At 44.0% G+C, this 25,732-nt stretch overlaps 1 protein-coding gene across 2 annotated transcripts in view; it reads right to left on the reverse strand.

Annotated features, from left to right (window-relative positions):
* Window positions 1-4,280: 4,280 nt before the first annotated feature.
* LDLRAP1 (low density lipoprotein receptor adaptor protein 1) overlaps window positions 4,281-25,732 on the reverse strand; it is a 156,687-nt gene continuing 135,235 nt past the window's right edge. For both annotated transcript variants that reach the window (XM_060784440.2, XM_060784439.2), the window contains exons 8-9: window positions 22,715-22,749; window positions 4,281-4,627 (exon numbers count right to left, since the gene is read on the reverse strand). In XM_060784440.2, the coding sequence (XP_060640423.2) occupies window positions 4,477-4,627; window positions 22,715-22,749 (186 nt within the window). In that variant the 3' untranslated portion in view covers window positions 4,281-4,476. The remainder of the gene's footprint in view (window positions 4,628-22,714; window positions 22,750-25,732) is intronic.

The raw sequence follows: 25,732 nt of genomic DNA on the forward strand, positions 1-25,732 counted from the left end.
TAAATCCTACTCCATGCTGGTCCCAAAATACTGTGAGCATGACCTGCCTGCCGAGAGTTGGGCTTGTGCCTTTTTTGGAGGCCGTGAGTCGTGATGCTTCCACTGCATTGACTGGACTTTAGTCTCAGGATCATAGTGCTGAATCCAGCTTTCACCCTGTGTGATCATTCTGTTGAAAAAGTCCTCCTGGTTTCCATGGCACATCATTGCCAATAGAACCTGAGAGCATTAGACTTGTTCCTGCTTCTGGAAAGGTGTGAGCAGCCAGGGGATCCAGTGAGCGGATACCTTATGCATGTGAAGATGGTCTTGGATGATTTTTTTCCATGGACCCCAAACTAATCTTAACATTCTGGGCTAGGTGGTGAATTGTTATGTGGCAATTTTCCAAAATAGTGGCCTCAACTTGCTGGATGGTGTGTTCATCAATAGTAGAGTGGGGTTGCCCTGGAATTGGAGCTGTTGCACCGAAGTCCGACCACATTGGAATGGATGATGCCAGTTTTTGACTACTACATCTGATGGGGAATCATCACCATAAACCTCTTCCATCTCATTAAATGTCTCCTTTGGTGTGCGGCCTTTCAAGTAAAGGAATTTGAGGACTGCTCTGTATTCTGCTGGGCCCATTATCAAACTTCACACCACTTCAGCACCTGTCAAATCAAGACTGTTATCAGTTCTGAGTTGTAAATTGGCACGTAACCTATAGAGACTTATATCATTGCACATGTGCAGTTTCAGCATCCTGTGATAAATAAAAGTGGGTCAGGGGAAATCTTTAATGAACGCCTCTCATATGAATAGACAGATGCAAGACTGAATGGAAGCTTTACAGGGCCTCTGTCTGCCTGGCCTCATCGATATTTCAGGAGGCTCAACATTTGTGAGGCTACAAAAGAGTGTGATGCTACATTGGTGTCCTATTCATGAGTACTTTTGCATCTTTTTCTAAGGAATTTAAATATAATAGAACTAGCCTAGAATGAAACATATTCATAAGCAAACTACATGTATTACTGGTGGGATGCTGAAGGATAAATCTGTTTTTGGCGGAAATGTTTGAGTTTTAAGATATACTAACCTATTTTGAGGATAAAATGCTGGGTTACTTTGAGTATTTTAAGTGCCGATTCATAGTTACAGTGATTAAGTCTGAGGATAATGAAATCCTGAAGTTAGGTTTGCATCAGGCATCTAATATAATGAAGGCATGAATGGGACATTACAAGTGTATATAAGAACACCAACAGAATAAGTTGGGGTTGGATGTGGCGATGATGTATGATGAACTGAAGGATTCTAGAGAGCTGTGAATACTGTGAATAGCTACAACAAAAGACAAAGCATTCCTGTGGAAATAAGCTCCTGCGTTTGATGTTTATTGCAACTATTCCTCACATATTATAGACCAGGCATCGGCAAACTTTGGTCCTTGTGGTGTTTTGGACTTCAACGCCCACAATTCCTAACAGCCCCAGGCCTTTTCCTTTTCCCTTTCAGCTGCTTAAGCAGGGGGAAAGGAGGAAAAGGAAAGGGCCTGAGGCTGTTAGGAATTGTGGGAGTTGGAAGTCCAAAACACATCGAGGGCCAAAGTTTGCCCATGCCTGTTGTATAGAAGAGGATATTCTAGCACATGTTATCTGGACTCTTAGGAAACCCTTTTGGGAGTGGGGGTTATGGCCTTGATGGGTGGATTGTGGCCTTGATGATTAAGAAGCAGAGAACAGGTTGGTTTGCATAGTGCTTCCATGTGGCTCACCTTTCTTTCTGCCATAGGATCTGAAACAAAGTTGGAAGATTTCAAATGGTTTTCATTGATTAAGAGGGCGGCTTCCCCAGTTCTGGGTCAGAGGGACTAGAGGAAACCCTACTGATGATCCTTGTAATAAGTTACTCCTAATGTATTGTCGAAGGCTTTCATGGCCGGAATCACTGGGTTATTGTATGTTTTTTTTCCCCCGGGCTCTATGACCATGGTCTAGAGGCATTCTCTCCTGACGTTTCACCTGCATCTATGGCAAGCATCCGCAGAGGTAGTGAGGTCTGTTGGAACTAGGAAAAAGGGTTTGTATATGGAATGACCAGGGTGAGACAAAGGACTCTTGTCTGCTAGAGCTAGGTGTGAATGTTTCAACTGACCACCTTGATTAGCATACAATGTGCTTGGAGCAAACTTTTGTTGAGAGGTAATTAGATGTCCCTGCCTGGTTCCTCTCTGTTGTTGTGTTGTTGCAATTTTAGAGTTTTTTAATACTGGTAGCCAGATTTTGTTCATTTTCATGGTTTCCTCCTTTCTGTTGAAATTGTCCACATGCTTGTGTATTTCAATGGCTTCTCTGTGTAGTCTGACATGGTGGTTGTGAGAGTGGTCCAGCATTTCTGTGTTCTCAAATAATATGCTATGTCCAGGTTGGTTCATCAGGTGCTCTGCTATGGCTGATTTCTCTGGTTGAAGTAGTCTGTAGTGCCTTTCATATTCCTTGATTCGTCTTTCCATAGATATATAAACCCTTTTTTCTAGTTCCAACAGACCTCACTACCTCTGAGGATGCTTGCCATAGATGCAGGAGAAACGTCAGGAGAGAATGCCTCTAGACCATGGCCATACAGCCCAAGTTACATCTAGTTATGACTTTGTTGGATAGAAATGGAAAAGCTTTCTAACCATGGAAAAATACTGTTTGATAAACATGTGGAAAATTAAAAAAACACCTGGGTAATGGCATTGAATGTCATGTTGCAAGACCTAAGGTGATGTGGTAATGGTTGAGTCATAACCATGTGTGGGTTATTGCATCAGCCAGTGTCTTTTACTATAAGCCGGTGGCTATATAAAGAGGATGAAAGACTCCACCTCTCTCTCTCCTGTGTGACTCTATGTGAGTATCTGCCTATGCTGTATATGACTATTTACTCAATCTGATTGTTTGCAATAACAAGGAAAGTGGATCTAGGTATCCTGTTTGTATATCTGTATATTAAATCCTCTGGATATTTTGGATGAAAACCTGAATCCATGAGTTTACTATAAAGTGTGTGTAGATGCTGGCAGTTGGACTCTGTTGATAGACGGGCTGAAGTGTGTTTATGCACTTTACCAGAGATTTAAGATTGCCTGCACATTGCACCTACCCTAAAATCCTTACATTTCACCTGTCATGTCCAGCACTTTTAATTTATTCATTACATTTGGCCCGACCCTAGTTTTAAATGTGTCATGATGTATTGTTTTGATGTTTTACTCTTATTGCTTTAATGTTTATTGGTTTGCTTTATGAGTTTTATTGTTGTATTTGTTATGCTGTTGTTTTATTGAGGGCCTTGGCCTTTGTAAGCCGCACCGAGTCCTTCGGGAGATGTTAGCAGGGTACAAATAAAGCTAATAATAATAATAATTAATAATATGCTGTGAAAGTGCTCTGCTGTATTTTTGTTGACTTTTGGGACACTTGCTATCCAGCTTGCAGCAGTTCGGGGAGGTCGTGATTTGGAAACTATAAATCACTTCACTACCAGCATCCCGCGACAGACTTGTCCATGCAGCTACTATGGGGCACCACTTACAAGCATGTGGAATGGGGGAGGAAAAGGAAAGGGCCTGAGGCTGTTAGGAATTGTGGGAGTGGGAAGTCCAAAACACCTCGAGGGCCAAAGTTTGCCCATGCCTGTTGTATAGAAGAGGATAAAGGGCCGCCCATCACACAATCTTCCAGCCTTCCATAGTGAAGCCTCACAAACACACCTCCTTGCCTTCAGTGCCTCTCTGCTCTAACCAACCAAGCAGCTTCCAACATTTTCTTCCCAGTGCCCTTCCACACAGTCCTATATCCCAGAAGATCAAGGCAGAAAATCCCACAGTATCTGCTTTGAACTGGGTTATCTGAGTCCACACTCTTGATAATGTGGGATTTTCTGCCTTGATATTCTGGGATACAGGGATGTGTGGAAGGGCCCCCAGAGAAACCCCTGCCTTCCCAGGACACTCATCTTGGAAAAAAGATCTCTTTGATGTTGCACAGCAGGACCCTATCCCTCCTCAAAAGACGGCCCTGATGCTATCTTCTAGCACTTCGATTCCAGTGGGAAAAGCTGTCTAATACTGTAATGTTAAAGTTAGATGATGCTACAAAATTTCCATAATATATGTAAACTGAAGGGGTTCTTGAATAAATATGCTCAAAGGAGTGTCTCGTCATTTACATATAGAAAAAAGACCTCCCCCCTCAGGAAAAAAAAAATAATAAAAGAAAGAAGGAAAGACAGATCACATATAAAGATGCATTATAAGATCTCTAGCTTTGGTCAAAAGAGTTGCAGAGTGCCATAACGCCATCCAAATAAACCAAATGTATAGCTGTCCCTCCCCTTCTTGGTCACCCCCTCCAGTTAAAATCACCCAGATGGCAGTGCATCAGGTTCATAGTGGTTAATGAAGTCCAAAAAAGCACGTCAGGAGAACACGCAGGGAAGACGTCAGAAGCCAAAGAGATTGTCGTCTTTTTCTCCTGCTCTCACGGCGTCAACTTTGTCCCAGTCGACGGGTGACAGGATTTCAGCACTCTGGATATCTTGAGCAGTCAAGCCGATGTCAAGGTCCTGAGGGTTAGTTCGAGACTCTGCCAATCTGAAAGGAGAAAAAAGGAAATCACTTCTGTACTGATCAAACCACTCTGGAGGTTTTCAAATGGAGGCTGGTGCTTGGACTGTGCCTTCCTGTTTGGATGTTGTTATTATTATTATTATTATTATTATTATTATTAAACTTTATTTGTACCCCGCTAGCATCTCCCGCAGGACTCAATGCGGCTTACAAAGGTCAAGGCCTCAACAAACAATACAACAATACGAAACCTAGGCAAATTAAAACAATTAAAGCAATCTAAAAGAACAAGCAAAGAACAATCCACTAAGGCACAATAAAACTGGGCCGGGCCAGAGTAAGGGTACAAGGGTTAAAAGTGCTGATGTGACAGGTGGAAATGAGGCTTATGGACAAGTGCAGTGTGCAGTGTGCAGCGGTCTTGGCTTTAATAAACTGCTTCTGGGACTTGGTATTGGAAGTTTCCTATTCGTGAAAGGCACATTGGAACAGCCAGGTCTTCAAGTTCTTTCTGAAGGCTGCCAATGTAGGGGCCTGTCTAAGATCTTTGGGGAGGGTGTTCCAGAGTCGGGAGGCCACCACGGAAAAGGCCCTGTCTCGTGTCCCCACCAAACGCGCTTGCGACGCAGGTGGGATCACGAGCAGGGCCTCTCCAGATGAACGGAGAGAGCATGTGGGTTTGTAGACGGAGATGCGGTCACGCAGGTAGGCTGGTCCCAAACCGTTCAGGGCTTTGTAGGTAAGCACCTGCACCTTAAATTGGGCTCGGTAGATAAACGGCAGCCAGTGGAGCTCCTTGAACAGGAGGGTTGACCTCTCTCTGTAAAGAGCGCCAGTCAACATCCTGGCTGCTGCCCGTTGGACCAGTTGGAATTTCCGAGCCGTTTTCAAGGGCAGCCCCACGTAGAGCGCATTACAGTAATCCACCCTAGAGGTGACCAAGGCATGGACTACTCCTGCCAGATCAGCCTTCGCAAGGTACGGTCGCAGTTGGCGCACGAGTCTTAGTTGTAGGGAGTTGGATGTAGGGAATTGGACTTGATGCCCTTTGGGGGTCCCTTCCTCCTTCTCCGTCTTTTCAGTACTGCTTTTATTTTGGGGGGGGGGGGGAAGCATTTTTCAGGACTACAGACAACACACTAATAGTGTGTCCTGACACGCAATTTGGAAAGCTCTGCTCTAGAGAACAGCAGGTGGATAAGAGGGAATTTCTGCAGCATCCTTAAAGGGCCTTGCAGGAAAGGAGACACAGAGCTGTATGCATAGAGTGCTCTGGCCCAGCTTACTTATCCGAACGTATCTCCCTCTATGTTCCACCTCGTAATTTAAGATCTACTGGGGAGGCCCTGCTCTCAGTCCCACCAGCTTCTCAAACGCGTCTGGTGGGGACGAGGGACAGGGCATTCTCGGTGGTGACCCCCCCCCCCCCACTTATGGAATTTGCTCCCCAGCGAGATTAGATCAGCATCCTCCCTCCTTACTTTTAGGAAAAAACTAAAGACGTGGTTTTGGAGCCAGGCCTTTGGATAGTGGGCACAACAGCACTTTAGGCACTGAACTCGGACAATAGTTAAAAACATCTGACTTACAAACGACTTATAGTTAAGCACAGGGTGAGACACCAGGAAGTGAGAGGAAATCTATCCTCTGGGAAGGGAAATTCAGTCCTGAAAGAGTTATCAAGAGGGAAAAGTATCTCAACTGAAGCTTTCTCAACAATCCGTTTCCATGACAAGCCACGTTTTCCAAAATCCAATTCTCACAAGGACAGAAAGTAAAGTGAAATCTTCTGAACAGGAGTAAATATCAAATATCACAGGTGTGTAAACCCTTCCCTAAGCTACCCAAAGCTATAGATAGATAGATAGATAGATAGATAGATAGATAGATAGATAGAGGGAGAGAGAGAGAGAAGGGGGGGGGAGTACACACACACACGTGTGTGTGTGTGTGTGTGTGTGTATATATATATATACACACACACACACACACACACACACACACACACACACTAGCTGTTCCCTGCCACGCGTTGCTGTGGCCCAGTCTGTGTATATGTGTTTTTCTGTGTGTATATATTTGTATATATTTATGTGTGTGTGTGTGTTTTGGCATATGTGTGTGGGTTTGTGCATGCATTGTAATGGTGTGTTTTTCAGTGTTTTATGAGCGATGGTCACTCATTGGCCTGATAGGTGTCTTGTGTCCAAATTTGGTGTCAATTTGCCCAGTGGTTTTTGAGTTATGTTAATCCCACAAACGAACATTGCATTTTTATTTATATAGATGGAGTTACACTTAAAAATGCCCTTGTCCTGACTTACAAATTCCATTGGACATACATTGGACTTGGTTTTCTGTCAGGGATGGGAGGAAGGCGGCGGTGTTGAGGAGTTATCCATCTCTCCGTTGCCATGGACCGACCACCACCTGGTCAGCTTTAGACTTACTGCACCCCCTAACCTCCGCAGAGGTGGAAGACCTATTAAATTGGTCCGCCCCAGGAGGCTTATGGATCCGGAGGGATTCCTGATGGCTCTTGGGGAATTCCCCGCCACCTCGGTTGGTGATCCTGTTGATGCCCTGGTCGCTCTCTGGAATGGGGAGATGACTAGGGCAATAGACACGATCGCTCCAGAACGTCCCCTCTCAAGTAGCCGAACTAAACCAGCCCCTTGGTTTACTGAGGAGCTGGCAGCGTTGAAGCGAAAGAAGAGGGAACTAGAGGGCGTGTGGCGTTCGGATCCGAGCGAGCCAAATCGAACACGGTTTGTGTCCTTTTTAAGGTCATATGCCGCGGCAATAAGAGCCGCAAAGAAAACTTTCTTTGCAGCCACTATTGCGTCTGCAAAGAACCGTCCGGCTGAACTGTTCCGAGTTGTCAGAGGCCTGTTAAAACCCACCATTCAGGATGGGTGCCCTGATGACTCGGCAGCTCGCTGTGAAGCCTTTGCTCAGTTCTTTGCAGACAAAGTCGCTTTGATCCGCTCTGGACTGGATACCATATTAACGGCAGTCTCTGAGGATGTAACACGAGCATCTGCTTGTCCAATTTTGATGGATTCATTTCAATTGGTTCAAACCGAGGATGTGGACAAGGTGCTTGGAGGAATGAGAGCTACCACATGCATCCTAGACCCCTGCCCATCCTGGCTTCTAAAGGAGGCCAGAGGGGGATTGGCCGAGTGGGTTAAGGTGGTGGTTAATGCCTCCCTTCGGGAAGGCATATTTCCAGCCAGCTTAAAGCAAGCTGTGATAAAACCGCTGTTGAAGAAACCATCACTGGACCCCACTCAATTCGTCAACTATCGGCCTGTTTCCAATCTCCCCTTTTTGGGCAAAGTCATGGAACGTGTGGTGGCCTCACAACTCCAGGCATTCTTGGTAGACACGGATTATCTGGATCCGGCACAGTCTGGCTTTAGGCCGGGGCATGGTACCGAGACAGCCTTGGTCGCCTTAGTGGATGATCTCCGTCGGGAGCTCGACAGGGGGAGTGTGTCCCTGTTGGTGCTACTCGACCTCTCAGCGGCCTTTGATACCGTCGACCACGGTATCCTTCTGGGACGCCTCGCGGGAATGGGTCTCGGAGGTACTGCTTTGCAGTGGCTCCGGTCATTCCTCGAGGGTCGGTCTCAGAAGGTGTTACTGGGGGACTCCTGTTCTACCCCACAACCTTTGTTTTGTGGGGTTCCTCAGGGTTCAATACTGTCCCCCATGTTGTTTAACATCTACATGAAGCCGCTGGGCGAGATCATCCGGAGTTTCGGGGTGCGGTGTCATCTGTACGCAGATGATGTCCAACTCTGTCACTCCTTCCCACCTGCTACTAAGGAGGCTGTCAAGGTCCTGAACCGGTGCTTGGCCGCTGTGACGGTCTGGATGGGGGAGAACAAATTGAAATTGAATCCAGACAAGACAGAGGTACTCCTGGTCAGTCGCAGGGCCGAACAGGGTATAGGGTTACAGCCTGTGTTAGACGGGGTCGCACTCCCCCTGAAGACACAGGCTCGCAGTTTGGGTGTGATCCTGGACTCATCGCTGAGCCTGGATCCCCAGGTTTCGGCGGTGACCAGGGGAGCATTCGCACAGTTAAGACTCGTGCGCCAACTGCGACCGTACCTTGGGAAGTCCGACTTGGCCACGGTAGTCCACGCTCTGGTTACATCCCGCCTTGATTACTGCAACGCTCTCTACGTGGGGTTGCCTTTGAAGACGGCTCGGAAGCTCCAACTAGTCCAACGGGCGGCAGCCATGGTACTAACAGGAGCAGGGCGCAGGGAGCATACAACTCCTCTGCTGTACCAGCTCCACTGGCTGCCGATTAGCTACCGGGCCCAATTCAAAGTGCTGGCATTGGCCTTTAAAGCCCTAAACGGTTCTGGCCCAACATATCTATCCGAACGTATCTCGGCCTATCAGCCCACCAGGACCCTAAGATCTTCGGGAGAGGCCCTTCTCTCCATCCCGCCTGCTTCACAGGTGCGGCTGGCAGGAACGAGAGACAGGGCCTTTTCTGTGGTGGCCCCGCGGCTTTGGAATGCCCTCCCTATAGAGATAAGATCAGCCTCCTCGCTGATAGTATTTCGGAAAAAACTCAAGACATGGATGTTTGAGCAAGCATTCGGCTAATCCGATGCGATGAAATCTCTGATCAAGGACTGGCAATCACAGACAATGAAATTGGATTATGATTTTAATTTAAGAGATGCATTGGTCTGTATTGGTGGCCCAATACTGTGTATTGTATATGTATGTGTTTTATATTTTTAATTGGAATATTGTTGTTTTTAAATGTTGTAAACCGCAATGAGTCGCCGTTTTAGGCTGAGATATTAGCGGTATACAAGTGTACTAAATAAATAAATAAATAAATAAATAAAATTTAAGAACAAACCTACAAACCCCATTTTGTTTGTAACTTGGGGATTGCCTATATATGAATCAGGTGAGATTTTGATCAACGAAAGGGGTTTTTCCCACATTCCAGCTTGAGAGGATGGGCTGTGGTAGCACATCGGGTTAAACCGCTAGCTGCAGGAAATCTGCTGACCAGAAGGTTGGCATTTTGAAGCTATAAGTTGAGGTACCTCCCGACTGTCAGCCCTAGCTTCTGCCGACCTAGCAGTTTGAAAGCATGCAATGTGAATAAATCAATAGGTCCCACCTTGGCGGGAAGGTAAAAGGGTGCCCCATGCAGATATGCAATGTGGCGGCAACACAACTGGAGATGTCTATGGACAGCAGGCTCCTCGGCATTGAAAAATGGAACAAAAGCATCTCCCCATGGCTGCAGTTGAGCATTGTATCCAGATGCCGGAGATGGAAAAAAGGGGGCCTTTACCTTTGCCTATGTTGCATGCCATTGTTTACTGTGTGTACAAGGCATTGAATGTTTGTCTCATATGTCATTATGTTTGGTTCCTATGTTCTGTGTATATTGTTTTATATGTTTTGATGTTTTACTTTTTAATGTTCTGTTGTTTATTTTAGTCCATGCTCTGGTTACATCCCGTATAGGCTACTGGAACGCTCTCTACGTGGGGTTGCCTTTGAAGACTGCTCGGAAGCTTCAAATAGTCCAACGCTCGGCAGCCAGGTTACTAACAGGAGCGGCACTCAGGGAGCATACAACTCCTCTGTTGCGCCAGCTCCACCGGCTGCCAGTTTGCTACCGGGCACAATTCAAAGTGCTGGCGTTAGCCTATAAAGCCCTAAACAGTTATGGCCTTACTTACCTCTCCGAACGCATCTCCTCCTATGAACAAACTAGGACATTAAGATCATCTGGGGAGGCCCTGCTCTCATTCCCGCCTGCATCACAGGCGCGCCTGGCAGGAACGAGAGACAGGGCCTTCTCAGTGGAGGCCCCTCGGCTGTGGAATGCCCTTCCTATAGATATCAGATTGGCCTCATTCCTATTGGTCTTTTGGAGGAAAGTGAAGACCTGGCTGTTCGAACAAGCATTCGATTAAGCAGTGTAATGAATATAGGAACATGGATTAACGGATGATGAGATTGGATTCTGATTTTACTGATGAGACGCTAATGATTGTTATATTGATGTTTAATTGTTGATGATGCTATTGTTTTAACTGTCCCATAATCGTTTTATGATGTTTTGCATTGAATTTTGCTGTTGTTAACTGCTTTGAGTCACCTGAGGGCTGAGAAAAGCGGTATATAAATCAAGTAAATAAATAATAAATTTTACTTCAATTTGTATTGTTATATTGTGGTTTGTTGTTCGGGCTTGGCCCCATGTAAGCCGCTCTGAGTCCCTGTTGGGGAGATGGTGGCGGGGTATAAATAAAGATTATTATTATTATTATTATTATTATTATAATTATTATTATATGTGTATTGTAATCCGCTTTGAGTCCCTTCAAGGAGATAAAGCAGAATATAAATAAAGTATATTATTTATTTATTTATTTATTTATTTACTTTATTTGTATACCGCACTATCTCAGCCCGTAGGCGACTCAGTGCTGTTCACAACAGGACAATATACAAAGTGCATAGCATTAGCATCTAAACAATCACTAAAGCAGTTAAAACAATACAACAATACATCAGTAAATGAACAAACATCAACACATCCAATAACTAATCCGTCACGTCTCATCAGTAAAATCACAATCCGATCTCCTCATCCATTATTCCAGTTCCAAACTCAGTCAATTGATTGCACTGCTTAATTGAACGCCTGTTCAAAGAGCCAGGTCTTCACTCTTCTCCTGAACACCAGCAGGGAGGGAGCCGATCTAACGTCTGCGGGAAGGGCGTTCCACAGCCGAGGGGCCACCACGGAGAAGGCCCTCTCTCTCGTCCCCGCCAGCCGTGCTTGTGAGGCTGGCGGGATCGAGAGCAGGGCCTCCCCGGACGATCTTAATGTCCTAACTGGTTCATAGGGGGTGATGCGTTCGGACAGATAGGTCGGGCCAGAACCGTTTAGGGCTTTAAAGGCTAAAGGTTAAAGGTTAAATTGTGCCCGGTAGCAAATTATTATTATTATTATTATTATTATTATTATTATTATCATCATCATCATCATCTCACCCTGGTCAGATAATTGGGTTTCTTTTGAAGGTCCTTGTGACCCATAAATTCTCTCCTGAGCTTCTGAACCAGGGAAGCTTTCTGTTGCACCTGAGATAAGTGTCTTCTTCCAAAACAGCAGGGACCCACGTACATTTGTACACACAAAATCCACAGAGCAGAAATACAGTCAATTGCCTTTGCAAACACACAATGGCTGAAGCTGAGAAAGTTTTGCATGGTCCATTTCCAGAAGGGAGTCCTCCTGGGAACCAAACATAAACCACATCCAGGGCAACTCTTTGGTGTGTATACACTGTCTGCTGCAGAAAATGTATGACGCGTGGGTGTAAAGCACACACATGCAGCCACCTTTGAACAGTTTAGTACACCTTTCTTCCAAAAGAACATAATTGGTCTAGATTACACTGTGAATCCGCCACAGCCGGAACACACCCGCTGCTTTCTGCCCAAAGGCCCTTTTCCCCTCTCCGTGTCAAAAACGGATGCTCCTAAACCAAGAAGAATTTAATCTTTGCAGCTTTCCGGTATTTCTCCAGCTTGTCTATCAGGAAGCCCCAGCCAGACAACACGGTTTATTCTATAATCAGTCACATCCTTTTGGTTTCTGCTGAGTGGAATGCTGTCTTTTGTACAGCTCTCTCTTTTTCACAGTCACGGCAGCCTGGCGACAGTGCAAGTGGAGGCCTTATCTTGCAGGCAAAAGGTCCCATGGTCAAAGGACGAGGACAACAACGACAAAAATAAATGAAGTGCCACATTCAAATGTCTCAATTTCCTTTGCCGCGGGACAACTGGTACAGACAGGCAGCCACAACAGATCTTCAGCACGGTCCTCATTGCATTCCAGTCATTCAGAGCAATTCACAATGTTTCTGGAGACTGAGATTTGGACCTTTAACTCCTGAGGGCAGGTGCATGCAGTCAAGGCGATTGGCCAAGGCAGCAGCATCCAGCGCATTTGATATCAGCTGGAGTTGCTAGGCTCTTTCAGGCATGAGAGACTTTTAAAGACTTTTCAACGTTCTCATCTCCTGAACCCATTGTTTTGTGGGGTTCCTCAGGATGCAGTATTATCCCCCATGTTGTTTAACATCTACATGAAGCCACTGGGGGAGATCATCTGGAGTTTCAGGGTGTGGTGTCATCTGTACGCAGATGACGTCCAACTCTGTCACTCCTTTCCACCTGCTACTAAAGAGGTTGTTCAGGTCCTGAACCGGTGCTTGGCCGCTGTGACGATCTGGATGAGGGCAAACAAATTGAAACTGAATCCAGACAAGACAGAGGTACTCCTGGTCAGTCGAAAGGCCAGACAGGGTATAGGGTTACACTCAGTGTTGGATGGGGTTACACTCCCCTTGAAGACGCAGGTTCGCAGCTTGGGTGTGATCCTGGACTCATCGCTGAGCCTGGAACCCCAGATTTCGGCAGTGACCAGGGGAGCATTTGCACAGTTAAAACTTGTGCGCCAGCTGCGCCCGTACCTTGGGAAGTCTGACTTGGTCCACACTCTTGTTCCATCCTGTATAGACTGCTGCAACGTGCTTTATGTGGGGTTGCCTTTGAAGACTGTTCGGAAGCTTCAAATGGTCCAACGGGCAGCAGCCAGCTTACTAACGGGAGAGGCGCTCAGGGAGCACAGAACTAATCTGTTGCACCAGCTCCACTGGCTGCCAATCTGCTACCGGACACAATTCAAAGTGCTGGCTTTAGCCTATAAAGCCCTAAACCAGTGGTTCTCAACCTGGGGTCCCCAGATGTTTTTGGCCTACAACGCCCAGAAATCCCAGCTAGTTTATCATTTCTAGTTAGGATTTCTGGGAGTTGAAGGCCAAAAACATCTGGGGATCCCAGGTTGAGAACCACTGCCCTAAACGGTTCTGGCCCAGCTTACCTGTCTGAACATATCTCTGAACCATCTAGGAGATTAAGATTGTGTGGAGAGGTCCTGCTTTCGATCCCGCCCACATCGCAAGTGCAATTGGCGGGGACGAGGGACAGGGCCTTCTCAGTGGTGGCCCCCTGGCTATGGAACTCCCTCCCCAGGGATATTATTTATTTATTTATTTACTTTACTTTACTTGTATACTGCAGTTTCTCAGCCTAACAGGCGACTCAACGCGGTTTACAACAAGGATAAGATCAATCAACGATATACAATTTAAAACCATTAGAGCACAATATACAATATTGACACAACAATAACAACACAATGCATCTCATAACTAGAGTCGTGATCCAAATTCGTCATCCATATTTCCATTCCTGTAATCGTCACATTCATTGCACTGATTAACCAAATGCCTGTTCAAACATCCAAGTTTTTAATCTCCTTCGGAACACCATTAGCGAGGGGGCTGATCTTACCTCCATGGGAAGGGCGTTCCACAGCCGAGGGGCCACCACAGAAAAGGCCCTGTCTCTCATCCCCGCCAGCCGCACCTGTGAAGCAGGCGGGATAGAGAGCAGGGCCTCCCCAGAAGATCTTAGGGTCCTGGCGGGCTGATAGGCAGAGATACGTTCGGATAGGTAGCTTGGGCCAGAACCGTTTAGGGCTTTAAAGGCCAACGCCAGCACTCTGAATTGAGCCCGGTAGCAAATCGGCAGCCAGTGGAGCTGATGCAGCAGAGGAGTGGTATGCTCCCTGCGCTCCGATCCTGTTAGTATCATGGCTGCCGAGCGTTGGACTAGTTGAAGCTTCCGATCTGTCTTCAAAGGCAACCCCACGTAGAGAGCGTTGCAGTAGTCTAAACGGGATGTAACCAGAGCGTGGACTACCGTGGCCAAGTCAGACTTCCCAAGGTACGGGTGCAGTTGGCGCACGAGTTTTAACTGTGCGAATGCTCCCCTGGTCACCGCCGAAACCTGAGGTTCCAGGCTCAGCGATGAGTCCAGGATCACACCCAAACTGCGAACCTGTGTCTTCAGGGGGAGTGCGACCCCATCCAACACAGGCTGTAACCCTATACCCTGTTCGGCCTTACGACTATTAGATCGGCCCCCTCCCTTCTGACTTTCCGAAAGGTGAAAACTTGGCTCTTTGTGCAAGCTTTGAGAAAACAGCGGAATAGATAACATGAAATTATGAATGATGAAGTTGGATTGGCTAGACCAGGGGTCCTCAAACTAAGACCCGGGGGCCGAATACGGCCCTCCAAGGTCATTTACCTGGCCCTCGCTCAGGGTCAAACTAAGTCTGAAACGACTTGAAAGCACACAACAACAATCCTATTTCATCAGCCAAAAGTAGGTCCACACTTCCCATTGAAATACTAATAATTTTATATTTGTTGAAATTGTTCTTCATTTTAATTATTGTATTGTTTTTTAGTGTTTTTTGCACTACAAATATGGTATGTGCAGTGTGCATAGGAATTCATTCATTTTTTTAAAAAATTATAATCCGACCCTCCAACAGTTTGAGGATCTGTGACCTGGCCCTCTGTTTGAAAAGTTTGTGGACCCCTGGGCTAGACAGTTACTGGAAATGGATTTTAACAGGATGACACCGGAGTTTACACGTTTTACTGGCTTTTATATATGTTTTTATATTGTTATGTTGATTGTTTTTAAAAAGAAGATGACGCTTGTGTAGAAGGCAAAAACTTTGTGTGCTAGAGACTTCATAAAAGGTGTAGAGGGCACATTTTCTCTGGCCAGGACAAAGTTGTGGTCCCCTCGTCAATGTTGTACATCTTTTCTCAAGAAGAGCAATCAGGAACAGCCATGCATAACCCAGGAACAGCACCCTGTTGTTTGATGCCACAAGTACACAGCCAAATCTGTCTGGACAGATGGCCAGGCAGCCAGACTCTAAAAAGTGTCAATTTGTGGCTCTAACGTGCGTGTTCCTGTTTGATTGTACAGGGCTGACTTGGGCAGAAGTGGTCCTATCCCATACACTTTATTTGTGTGGCAGATATTTCATAAAACACCTGGAGGGCAGTTTCTCTAGCCAGAATTTTTGCAGTGATTCACTGCAGTGATTCTCCGCATATTTGCATCTTGAGGTTTTTGTTTTTTTAAAAAACTATGCTGAAGCTTCTGGTGGATGTCCCATGGTGGCCATCTTGGGAACCTCTAAACCTTGCAACAAAGCATCAAGTCTGGACAACAGAGGCAGAAATCCCGGAACTAATAGGTCTATATGTGGACCTCTTCTGAAGTCCCGGGATTTTTGCCCCTGTTTACAACCCATGATTTAGTGCTGCCTGGAAGAACTTTCCAAAATTTATAATTCTATTTATAGGTGCAAAAGAAGCAGCCTGAGATTATTATTATTATTAAATGACATTTGGAAGTGAAACTGACTTTTGTATGTGAGAGAAAGGGAATTGGGATGAACTATCCAGACCCAATATTCTCAATGCCTACAGCCCTTTCTACACTGCCATATAATCTTGATGATTAAAGCAGATAACCCACATTATTTGCCTTGAACTGGATTATATGTCTACACTGCCATATAATCCTGTTCAAAGCAGATAATGTGAATTTTATATGGTAGTGTAGAAGGGGCCTATGACTTCAAGGTCTGGGTTTGAGTGCATGTTTATTCAACTTTACTCAAAGAATTGAAAACATCTCGTGCATTTCTGACAGTTCAATGAACTCGGTGGATTCACTCTACACAGATTTATTTCACACATATGTCTAATATTCTGTCGCCAAGGAGAAATATCATTTGATAATGGGGATTTGTGTCTTTCGTTCGGAACAAAGTTGATGAACTGCACCTTGCCAATTTCACTTGAGTGTGTTTGTAAAAATGATAAAATGTGTGTGCTTCGTTACTTCTGCATCTGAAAGGCACTCAAATGCTTGATTTTTTTATTTTTTTATTTATTTAGTTGAAGCTGTTTTGATATTAATGATGGGCAGCCCCTTGCAACATCATCTGTGAAGTGAAGTGAACTCTTCTTAACGGGGGCATAGACAGCACAAGAAACACCCCATGGATGTTAACCCTTCCCTATGCTATCCAAAGCTAGATAGGTATCTGTCTATCTGTCTGTCTGTCTGTCTATCTATCTATCTATCTATCTATCTATCTATCTATCTATCTATCTATCTATCTATCTATCTATCTATCTATCCGGCTGGCTGGCTGGCTGGCTGGCTGGCTGGCTGGCTGGCTGGCTGGCTGGCTGGCTGGAGTAACATTTAAAAATGTCCCTGTTCTGACATACAAACAAATTCAACTTCAGAACACACCTACTGAACCCTCTTGTTCACAATTTGGGGACTGCCTGTACATGAATCAGGTGAGACCAGAGAAAAGTGTTATTCCCATATTCCGGCATGAGAGGATGGGCTTAGATCTCACCCTGGTCAGCTAATTGGGTTTCTTTTGAAGACCGCTCTCCCATGAAAGCCCTTGCGACCCATAAATCCTCTCCTGGGCATCTGTACCAGGAAAGCTTTCTGTGCCACCTGAGGCAGATGTCTTGGTTGCAAAACATCAGGGACCCACATACATTTGTACACACAAAATCCACAGAGGAAACACACAGTCAGTTGTCTTCGCAAACCCACTTTGGAAACCCACTAAGGTGGACTAGACAGTAGAGTTATGCGCGGAATTAGTTTCTCCTGTTTCCTTCATTTCTTTGGGAGCATGGAACAGGAAGGCCCCTCCCACTACGAAAAATCAGTTCAACATGAAAGCAAAGCAGGAACGGTTCTTGACTCCTGGCCTGCTTTTGACATCACAAAGTATGAGGTGCTCGGCTGTAGGCTTTGGAAAGCACAGGCGATATTGTTTTGCCCTCCTTTTCTGAAGAGGAGGAGGTAGAACAGGAGACATAGGAATTGGGAACATGGGGGCAAGTGTTGAGAAGGAAGAAGAGGGCGAGGAAAATATACTGCCAGTTCCTACTTTTCAGGAACACTGAAGGGCAAAAAGAGAAAGTCAGCTAGAATTGCTGCAAGGCTGCCGAGCAATCAGACCTCGCTTTAGTAACACCTGTGCTGGGAGCCGAGGAAGTGGTCAATGTTGGCAGCAACTATTCCACTCAGTGCTTCTGTGCTCCAGCTTCCTTGCTTGCAGCTCCAGCAAGTGCCGCGCAGACTTTTTGCTAAAGACTGGTTTCATGTCTGATGTTAGACTTTTGCTTTGCTTTTGGGATTTTCTTTCTGTTCCTTTGCTGCTGTTTGTTAGAGTACTATCATTTTGCTGAAGTAAAACTTTTTTAGTTGCTTTAACCATTGTTATAAGGCTGTTTCTGTGGCAAAATAGGACAGTGCATGCAATTAAGTGCCTCCTCTAGAGTAGAAACAGCTGGTTAGAAGAACCCTCTTTGAAGCGTTCGCTGGAAAGCGGAATCTGGGTGGGAGCCCCCCCCCCCCATAATGGGCCCATAGAAAACTGATCTTTTGGCACTGAAGAGCAAATAGAGATATCTGCTCTCTTTGGGAGGAAGCTCCCAAAAAACGGATTGGGCCCCCATTGAAAGCTGGGACACGAATCAGGTCAGGGTTTACCCTGAATGCACAACCCTACTGGACAGTTTTCTTATCCTGGCTGCAGGACCTCAGAAATGGATGGATATGGCCTTTTGCTTCCAGATGCCATGAAAATAAAAAGAGCAGAAACTGGCATCCAGATTAGTATTTATGAGACTGCGAGTCAGACGTACAATCGCATCTACTTTGAGATTCACATTTAGGTTAATGATCAAACATGACTAAAAAAGCTCTGCCTCTTAAGCCAGCCAGCACTTGAACTAAAAGGTTTCCAAGGAGCTGCAGGTCGTTGTGCTGGGAAATTACAACTGCTGAGAGCAACGTTATTTTTTAAATCTCACAAAAATAACCTTGGCTTACTCTATGAACTTTTACAGATGCTACTCCTGCATTTTTACTATTTGGGGTTTTATTTGATTTGTATGAGTTTTAATTGTGAAGTCCATTGGCTAGTTCAGGCATGGGCAAACTAGGGATCTCCAGGTGCTTGGACTTCAATTCCTACAATTCCTAGTAGCCTTGGGCCCCTTCCCCCTCAGCTGCTTAAGGGGCTGTTTACTGTTCGGGGATAGGAAAGTTATATTTGGGATTTTTACTGTTCGGAGATAGGAAAGTTATATTTGGGATTTTCTGCCTTCGGTGTGAAAATAGCTCTGCACCTCGGGCAATATTCACTGTTCTGCATCAGATAGCAATGTTTGGAGATTGTACTAGAGATTATTTAAAAATACGGTTGGACTTTTTTTTCCTTTTTGCACATTTGTAAAATAAGGCCTGCCATACAGACATTCATACCCACAATCTTATGGACCCCCTTCTTCCAAGACGGGCCACCATTTATTTCTAGTACTCATTTTAAAAAATCAATCTAACGATCCATTTAAAAAGCAAAACAAGAATAGCTTTCTGCTATTCTTCTTCTAAAACATCATTAAGTTATTTTTTTGAAGCCGGGAAAGCAACTGAAACATGGCAACAGTGACCGCTTGAGGAAGAAACGGATGAATTTCTCAATGTCCAAGGCAGGAAAAATGAGAAGGAGCAGCAGAAGTGATTTGTACTTTGAAAAATCTTACCAACATGTTTTGTGACATTGCTAAACAACAGATGCTGGTAGCATTCAGGATTGTTTTTACAGACAATGATCAGGACTTAGGCCATTTCCTAATTCATGTTGACTTCAACTGCTCAATTACATCAATGGGTACTGAACAGACCTTCCCAAACTGCTGCCTTCTAGATAGGTAGGACTACAGTTTCTATCATGTGCCTTTTGTTGTTTATTCATTCAGTCGCTTCCGACTCTTTGTGATCTCATGGACCAGCTCAGTCCAGAGGTCCCTGTTGGCTGTGGCCACCCCCAACTTCAAGGTCAAGCCAGTCACTTCAAGGATACCATCCATCCATCTTGCCCTTGGTCGGCCCCTCTTCCTTTTTCTTTCTACGTTCCGCAGCATCATTCTCTTCTCCAAGCTTTCCTGTCTTCTCATTATGTGGCCAAAGGACTTCATATTTGCCTCTAATATCCTTCCCTCCAGTGAGCAGTTGGGCTTTATTTCCTATAGGATAGACTGGTTGGATCTTATCGCGGTCCAAGGCACTCTCAGAATTTTCTTCCAACATCACAGTTCAAAAGCATCTCTCTTCCTTCGCTCAGCCTTCCTTACGGTCCAGCTCTTGCATCCACAGATTACTATCAGGAATACCATTGCTTTAACTATGTGGACCTTCATTGCCAGTGTGATGTCTCTACTCTTCACTATTTTATCGAGATTGGTCATTGCTCTCCTCTCAAGAAGGAAATGTCTACTGATTTCCTGGCTGCAGTCATTTTCATGCTTACGAATACAAAGTCTGTCACTGCCTCCAAAGTGAATAGGTAGGTTGACTGTATACAGACCTGACATACTCCTTTCCCAATCTTGAACCAGTCTGTTCTTCTGTGGTCTGTTCTTACTTGGTCGTTATTCAGATTCCTCAGGAGACAGTCAAGGTGGCTTGGTATCCCCATACCACCAAGAACTTGCCACAATTTGTTATGATCCATACAGTCAAAGGATTTAGAATAGTCAATAAAACAGAAATAGATGTTTTTCTGTGCCTACCCCTGTCCTTTTTTCATAAATTTGTAGAATAATAGAGTTGGAAGAGACCACATGGTCCATCTAGTCCAACACCCTGACATGCAGTAAAATTACAATCAAAGTATCACTCTCAGATAGATGATCATCCAGCCTGAAGACACAGGTCCGCAGTCTGGGGGTGATTCTGAATTCATTGTTGACTGTGGAACCCCACGTGCTGGCAGTGGCCAGGAGCGCCTTCGCACAGTTGGAACTTGTGCACCAGCTGTGCCCGTACCTTGAGACACCTGACTTGGCCATGGTTGTCCATGCCTTGGTCACATCCCATTTGGACTACTGCAACACTCTCTATGTGGGGCTGCTTTTGAAGACAGATCAGAAGCTGCAATTGGTGCAGAGATTGGCAGCCAGATTGCAAATTGGAGTGCTGTATTGTGAGAGGAGAACTCCCATGCTGTGGCAGCTCCACTGGTTGCCGGTCCACTTCTGGGCCAAATACAAAGTGCTGGTCGTTATCTATAAAGCCCTAAACGGCCTGGGTTCAGGCTATTTATCCGATCACATCTCCCTATATGGACCACTTCGCTCCCCGTCTCTGAAATAAAAATGGCACCCATCCTCCTCTCCTTTAAAAAGCTCTTGAAAATGCACTTTTGCACTTTGGTGTACGGAGAGGAGGAAGATTAGGACATTTTAGTTCCACTGGAATGCTGGCAAACCTATCTGTATTGCATTGCTGCTTTGGTACATTAAAAAAACCAACCTTGATAATAACCTCCAGGTGATGAACTTAGAAAATGCCAAAATACCTCTATTTGTCTGTCTTGTATATCTAAAAATGGCATTGAATGTTTGCCGTGTATGTGTGCATTGAGATGTGCCCTGAGTCCCCTTCGGGGTGAGAAGGGCGGAATATAAATACTGTAAGTAAGTAAGTAAGTAAATAAATATGATGTATTTTAATTGCCTTTTCTAGGCTTTATGTTTGAATGGTTAATTTATGTTATTAGTATATTTTGGTTTATTCGATTATTCATATTTGGTTCTCATTTTGGTGTCAATTTCTCTTTTGTTACATGTTCATGGTTATTATTTTTGTATTATTCTGTTTATTTCAAAATGTTTGTATTTCTCCTAAATATTTCCCCTCTTTCCATGTATTTACGTTTTAAACTGTTTAATAAAAATCTATTAAAAAAAGGTTTGTATTTCGAGTTCGGGCATTGAATGTTTGCCTTTTTTGTGTGTGTAAACCCCCATGAATCCCCTTGAGGAGAGAGGGCGGTCTATAAATAAACTATTATTGTTGTTGTTGTTGTTGTTAGAAACACAAGACGAGTCCACAGCAGACACTCTATGGACTCATCTTGTTGTGTTTCAAATAATAATAATAATAATAATAATAATAATAAGCCAAAAAAAGTTACAGAGTATGAACACGCCAAACTCCTCTGGGACTTCCGAATTCAGACAGACAGAGTTCTGGAGCACAATACTCCTGACCTCACAATCATGTTAAAAAACCAAGTATGGATCGTCGATGTTGCAATACTAGGTGACAACAGGATTTCAGAGAAACAACTGGAAAAGCTGACACGATATGAGGATTTAAAGATCGAACTGCAAAGACTCTGGTACAAACCAGTCAAGGTGGTCCCAGTGATGATCGGCACACTGGATGCAGTGCCTAAAGATCTTGGCTTGCACCTAAACACAATCAGCACTGACAAAATTACCATCTGCCAGTTGCAGAAGGCCACCTTACTGGGATCTGCACGCATTATTTGCCGATAGATCACACAGACCTAGACACTTGGGAAGTGTCCGACGTGTGATCCAATTCAACAGCCAGCAGAGTGTCTGCTGTGGAGTCATCTTGTTGTGTTTCAAATAATAATAATAATAATAATAATAATAATAATAATAATAATAATAATAATAGATTATTTATATTATTTATATTATTTAGTTAATATTATTATTATATATTATTATTAAACGTAACTTTTTCAAGCTTTAATGCTGCCTTAGGAAATTTCAGCTACTGTAGCAGGAGAACTTGTAGACAGCATTCCCTCCAGGACTTCCCAATATGCATTTCCACCCAGCTGTTAACTCCCTCTTGGGTGCTCATTCCATGTTTTGGCAGTTCACATTTTGCTCCTGGTGGCCATATACAGGCGAACACTTACTGAGTAAGCCACATCATTTAGGGAATTTAATTCCCCACCGTACACACAAATTAGCTCCTGCCTTTAAGAAGTTATCAAAATATTTGACTTATCCAGTCGGCTGCAAATCCCATCGTTCAATTAGTCAAACAGAGAACTGCTGAAGGGGTCAGGCTGCAGCAGACAATTTAGATTAGAAGGATTTACAAAAAAAGAAAAAAAGAAAGAAAGAGAGAGAGGAGGAAAAAGCAGTCACTAATCAAGCCTGTTTCTTGGGCAGGCCGCTGGTGGAAAGATCGTTTTGCGAAACAAATGATCATAATTACCTTGAAAACGCTTCATCCAGCCCGTCATCCAGTGCCTTTGTTAGAACGAGAAATGGGGCAGGAGGAGAGGAAAAATGAAAATAAATCATATAGGAATGAAACTTACTTAGCTAAGCACATGACTCTACAACATTATTTTTACACTGTTTGTTTGTTTTTTCCCCAGAAAAGGGGGATCCAGGCAGAATGGCTTCTAGATGGTTTGGATTACAAATCGCAAAGTTTATAATCAGCCCAGCTCATGATGAAGGATGATAGGTGCTACAGTCCAAAGCACCTGGAAAGCATCCTATTGCCGACCTGCTGAATAAATACGAAGCAAGATCTAATGGTCGGTATTACTGAACCTCTTACATGTTGGAAATAGCAACTTTCAACAAGCCTCCTATACTAGTTATTTGTTATGTATATAATTGTGATTTTTTTACTATATTGTATGTATATACAGCAGTCTTGCTTATCCGACCTTCGCTTATCTGACATTCCGTCTTATCCAACGCTCTTAATCAATGCCCCCTTTTCCTCCAGCACTTCCCCTTCAATTACACTGTTCAACTGAGAAAAAGTTGCGGGCCTGAAAATAGTTGTTCTTTTATGATTTTGGGGTGCTGAAAACGAAAATGACATTTAAAAATGTATATTGGCTCTAGTTTTTATGATATAAGCAATCACGTGATCACGTATGGTTGAAAAAATGCATGTTGCGACTTACACTATGGAAGATTCTAGAATATTCTAGAAGGTTTGATGACGCAGTATTAGTGCCGTGTGCAAAAGCCAGAAAGCCCTATATAAGGCCAGACTTTTGAACGGTGAGGGTCAGTCAGTTGAAGACTGAGACAGTATCGTTAAACATCGTTTTACATTGTTCTTTTTACTGTAGTTATGCCTCGCACTTGTGTAAATAAAGCACTATGGAAAAAAGATATCAAGGTAAATGGACTCCGTCAATGCTGTCAGACTACTGCTGGAGCATTGTAAGAGACAATCCTTTCCTTGAATACAAAAGAAAAGTCAAGAGAAGCAAACAGGATATAAACTAAAGTCACGATTAAAGCGACATTTAAACTTTCAGACTTTTCAACTGCATTAGGCCTACTAATATAGTTTCTTCCTGCACAAACATAAACAATAGACTAATTAAATAAATATTTCTCATTATAAACTATTGGCAATATAATTTGACTAAAATTTAGTAAATATTCACGGTTTATATACATGCAGTAAGGTTAGGCGCATTATCATAATATTAATGAATTACCTATTATGGAGAAAATTGAAATAGCTGTTGCATAAAAACCAGAGCCAATTAACACATTTAATTATTATATTTGAATTCAGCGTGTTAAATTTATTAAGAAACGGCACATTTCGTTTCTGCAACTGAGAAAAACTGAAAATTTGTAGAACAGTGTTATAGGAGTGTTCTCCAACTCTCTCTCCATTCCCAACAAGTGAAAAGGCAAGGAAAGGCAGAGGAGGAGGGGGAAACGAGGCAGGACCGGAAACAGAAGCGCCCTTATCCTCTGTGATTTCCACGCTCCTCTTCTGCATTCGGGCACTTCCTGTTGGGTGACTCTAGACCCGAGGCGTTGCCTTGCCTTAACCCTTTGAGTCCCTGTTGTTAGTATTCTAGGTGTCTAGTGCCACATTGGATGGGTAAGTGGGGAGGGGAAATAATAAGCAAAAATGGGGAAAATGGTTTTCCTCCTTCAACTCCTCCCCCCTCCATAAAATGGACTATCCTTCTCTTTTGACCTCTGCCTGGATAATAGAACAGTACACAATTGTCTTATACCTTTAATTTAATAGACTGTACCAAGTCTTGGATGCAGTGGGAAACATTCGCTGCAATCCTGTATGGCTCAGTGTACCATAGTCATTCTATATTCAGACCTTTGTGAGGCTGAGCTATGTATCAGAACAACAACAACAATATTTATTATGGTCCATAGTCCCATCAGTAAAACCAACAGCCATTATAAATTCTCCCATCATTGCAGGAGAAGTCCATTGTACAAGATACATCTACATAGTTTCAAGTAATGCCCCTGTCAGAGGTCAGTTGCTTTCTCAGTGTTAGGGATTCTTCATCTTCGGAAGAGGAAGGGGAGCAAGGAAGTGCTCAGGAATTGGAGGGAGAAGAAGAATCAGATGGTGAGGTTTTACAAGTGCCCACATTTTTAGAGAGACTAAAGGAGACAGAGCACACATGGCGTTCAGCTAGAATAGCTGCTAGAAACGCTGAGCTAATTGGGAGATGCCCTAGCACCTCCTGTGTGGGGAATTTAGGGCTATAAATCTGAAGCAGGAGCAGTCAGCTTTTGCTGGTAACAACAACTCTGATGCCGATATTTTCACTCCAGTTGAACCTCTTTGTGTCTGCTGCTAAGGACTTAGTAATAATAATAATAATAATAATAATAATCCTTTATTTATACCCCGCTACCATCTCCCAGAGGACTCGGTGCGGCTTATAAGAGGCCGAGCCCAAATACATCAGTAAAAACAGCAACAACAGCAATACAAACAATAAATAAACTCATAAACAAAGCAAGAAACAGTAACAATAACACCACGATGCATGATAATTGCCTGTTGTCTGATGGAAGACTGCTGTTTCTTTTGGGATTTTGTAAGAGACTTTAATTTGTGTCTGCATTAAGACTTCCTTCCTTTCTTTTGCATTTTCAACTGCATTTGCTTATCCTTTGTATTTGCTGAAGTAAAGCATTTTTCTTTTACTTTCAACATTGTATTAAGGTTGTTTTTGAAGGGCAACTCAGGACACTCAGCCTTGTTGCCATTGCAAAGAATTTTGCCACAATGAGAGTCTCCTTGTGGCACTTGTCCTCTCAAAGATATCTAACAATCCTCTGCTTGGGATGGCTGGTCATGCGGGACAGACTGAATATAAAAGTTGGCTATGTTGCACTGCGTAGTAGCGGCACTGCAATAAAATGTGTTCTATTGTTTCTATTTCATTTCCCTCACAGGGGCATAGTCTTTGGAAGTAAG

This window comes from Anolis sagrei, chromosome X, assembly GCF_037176765.1.
Source record: "Anolis sagrei isolate rAnoSag1 chromosome X, rAnoSag1.mat, whole genome shotgun sequence".
Lineage (NCBI taxonomy): Eukaryota > Metazoa > Chordata > Lepidosauria > Squamata > Dactyloidae > Anolis > Anolis sagrei.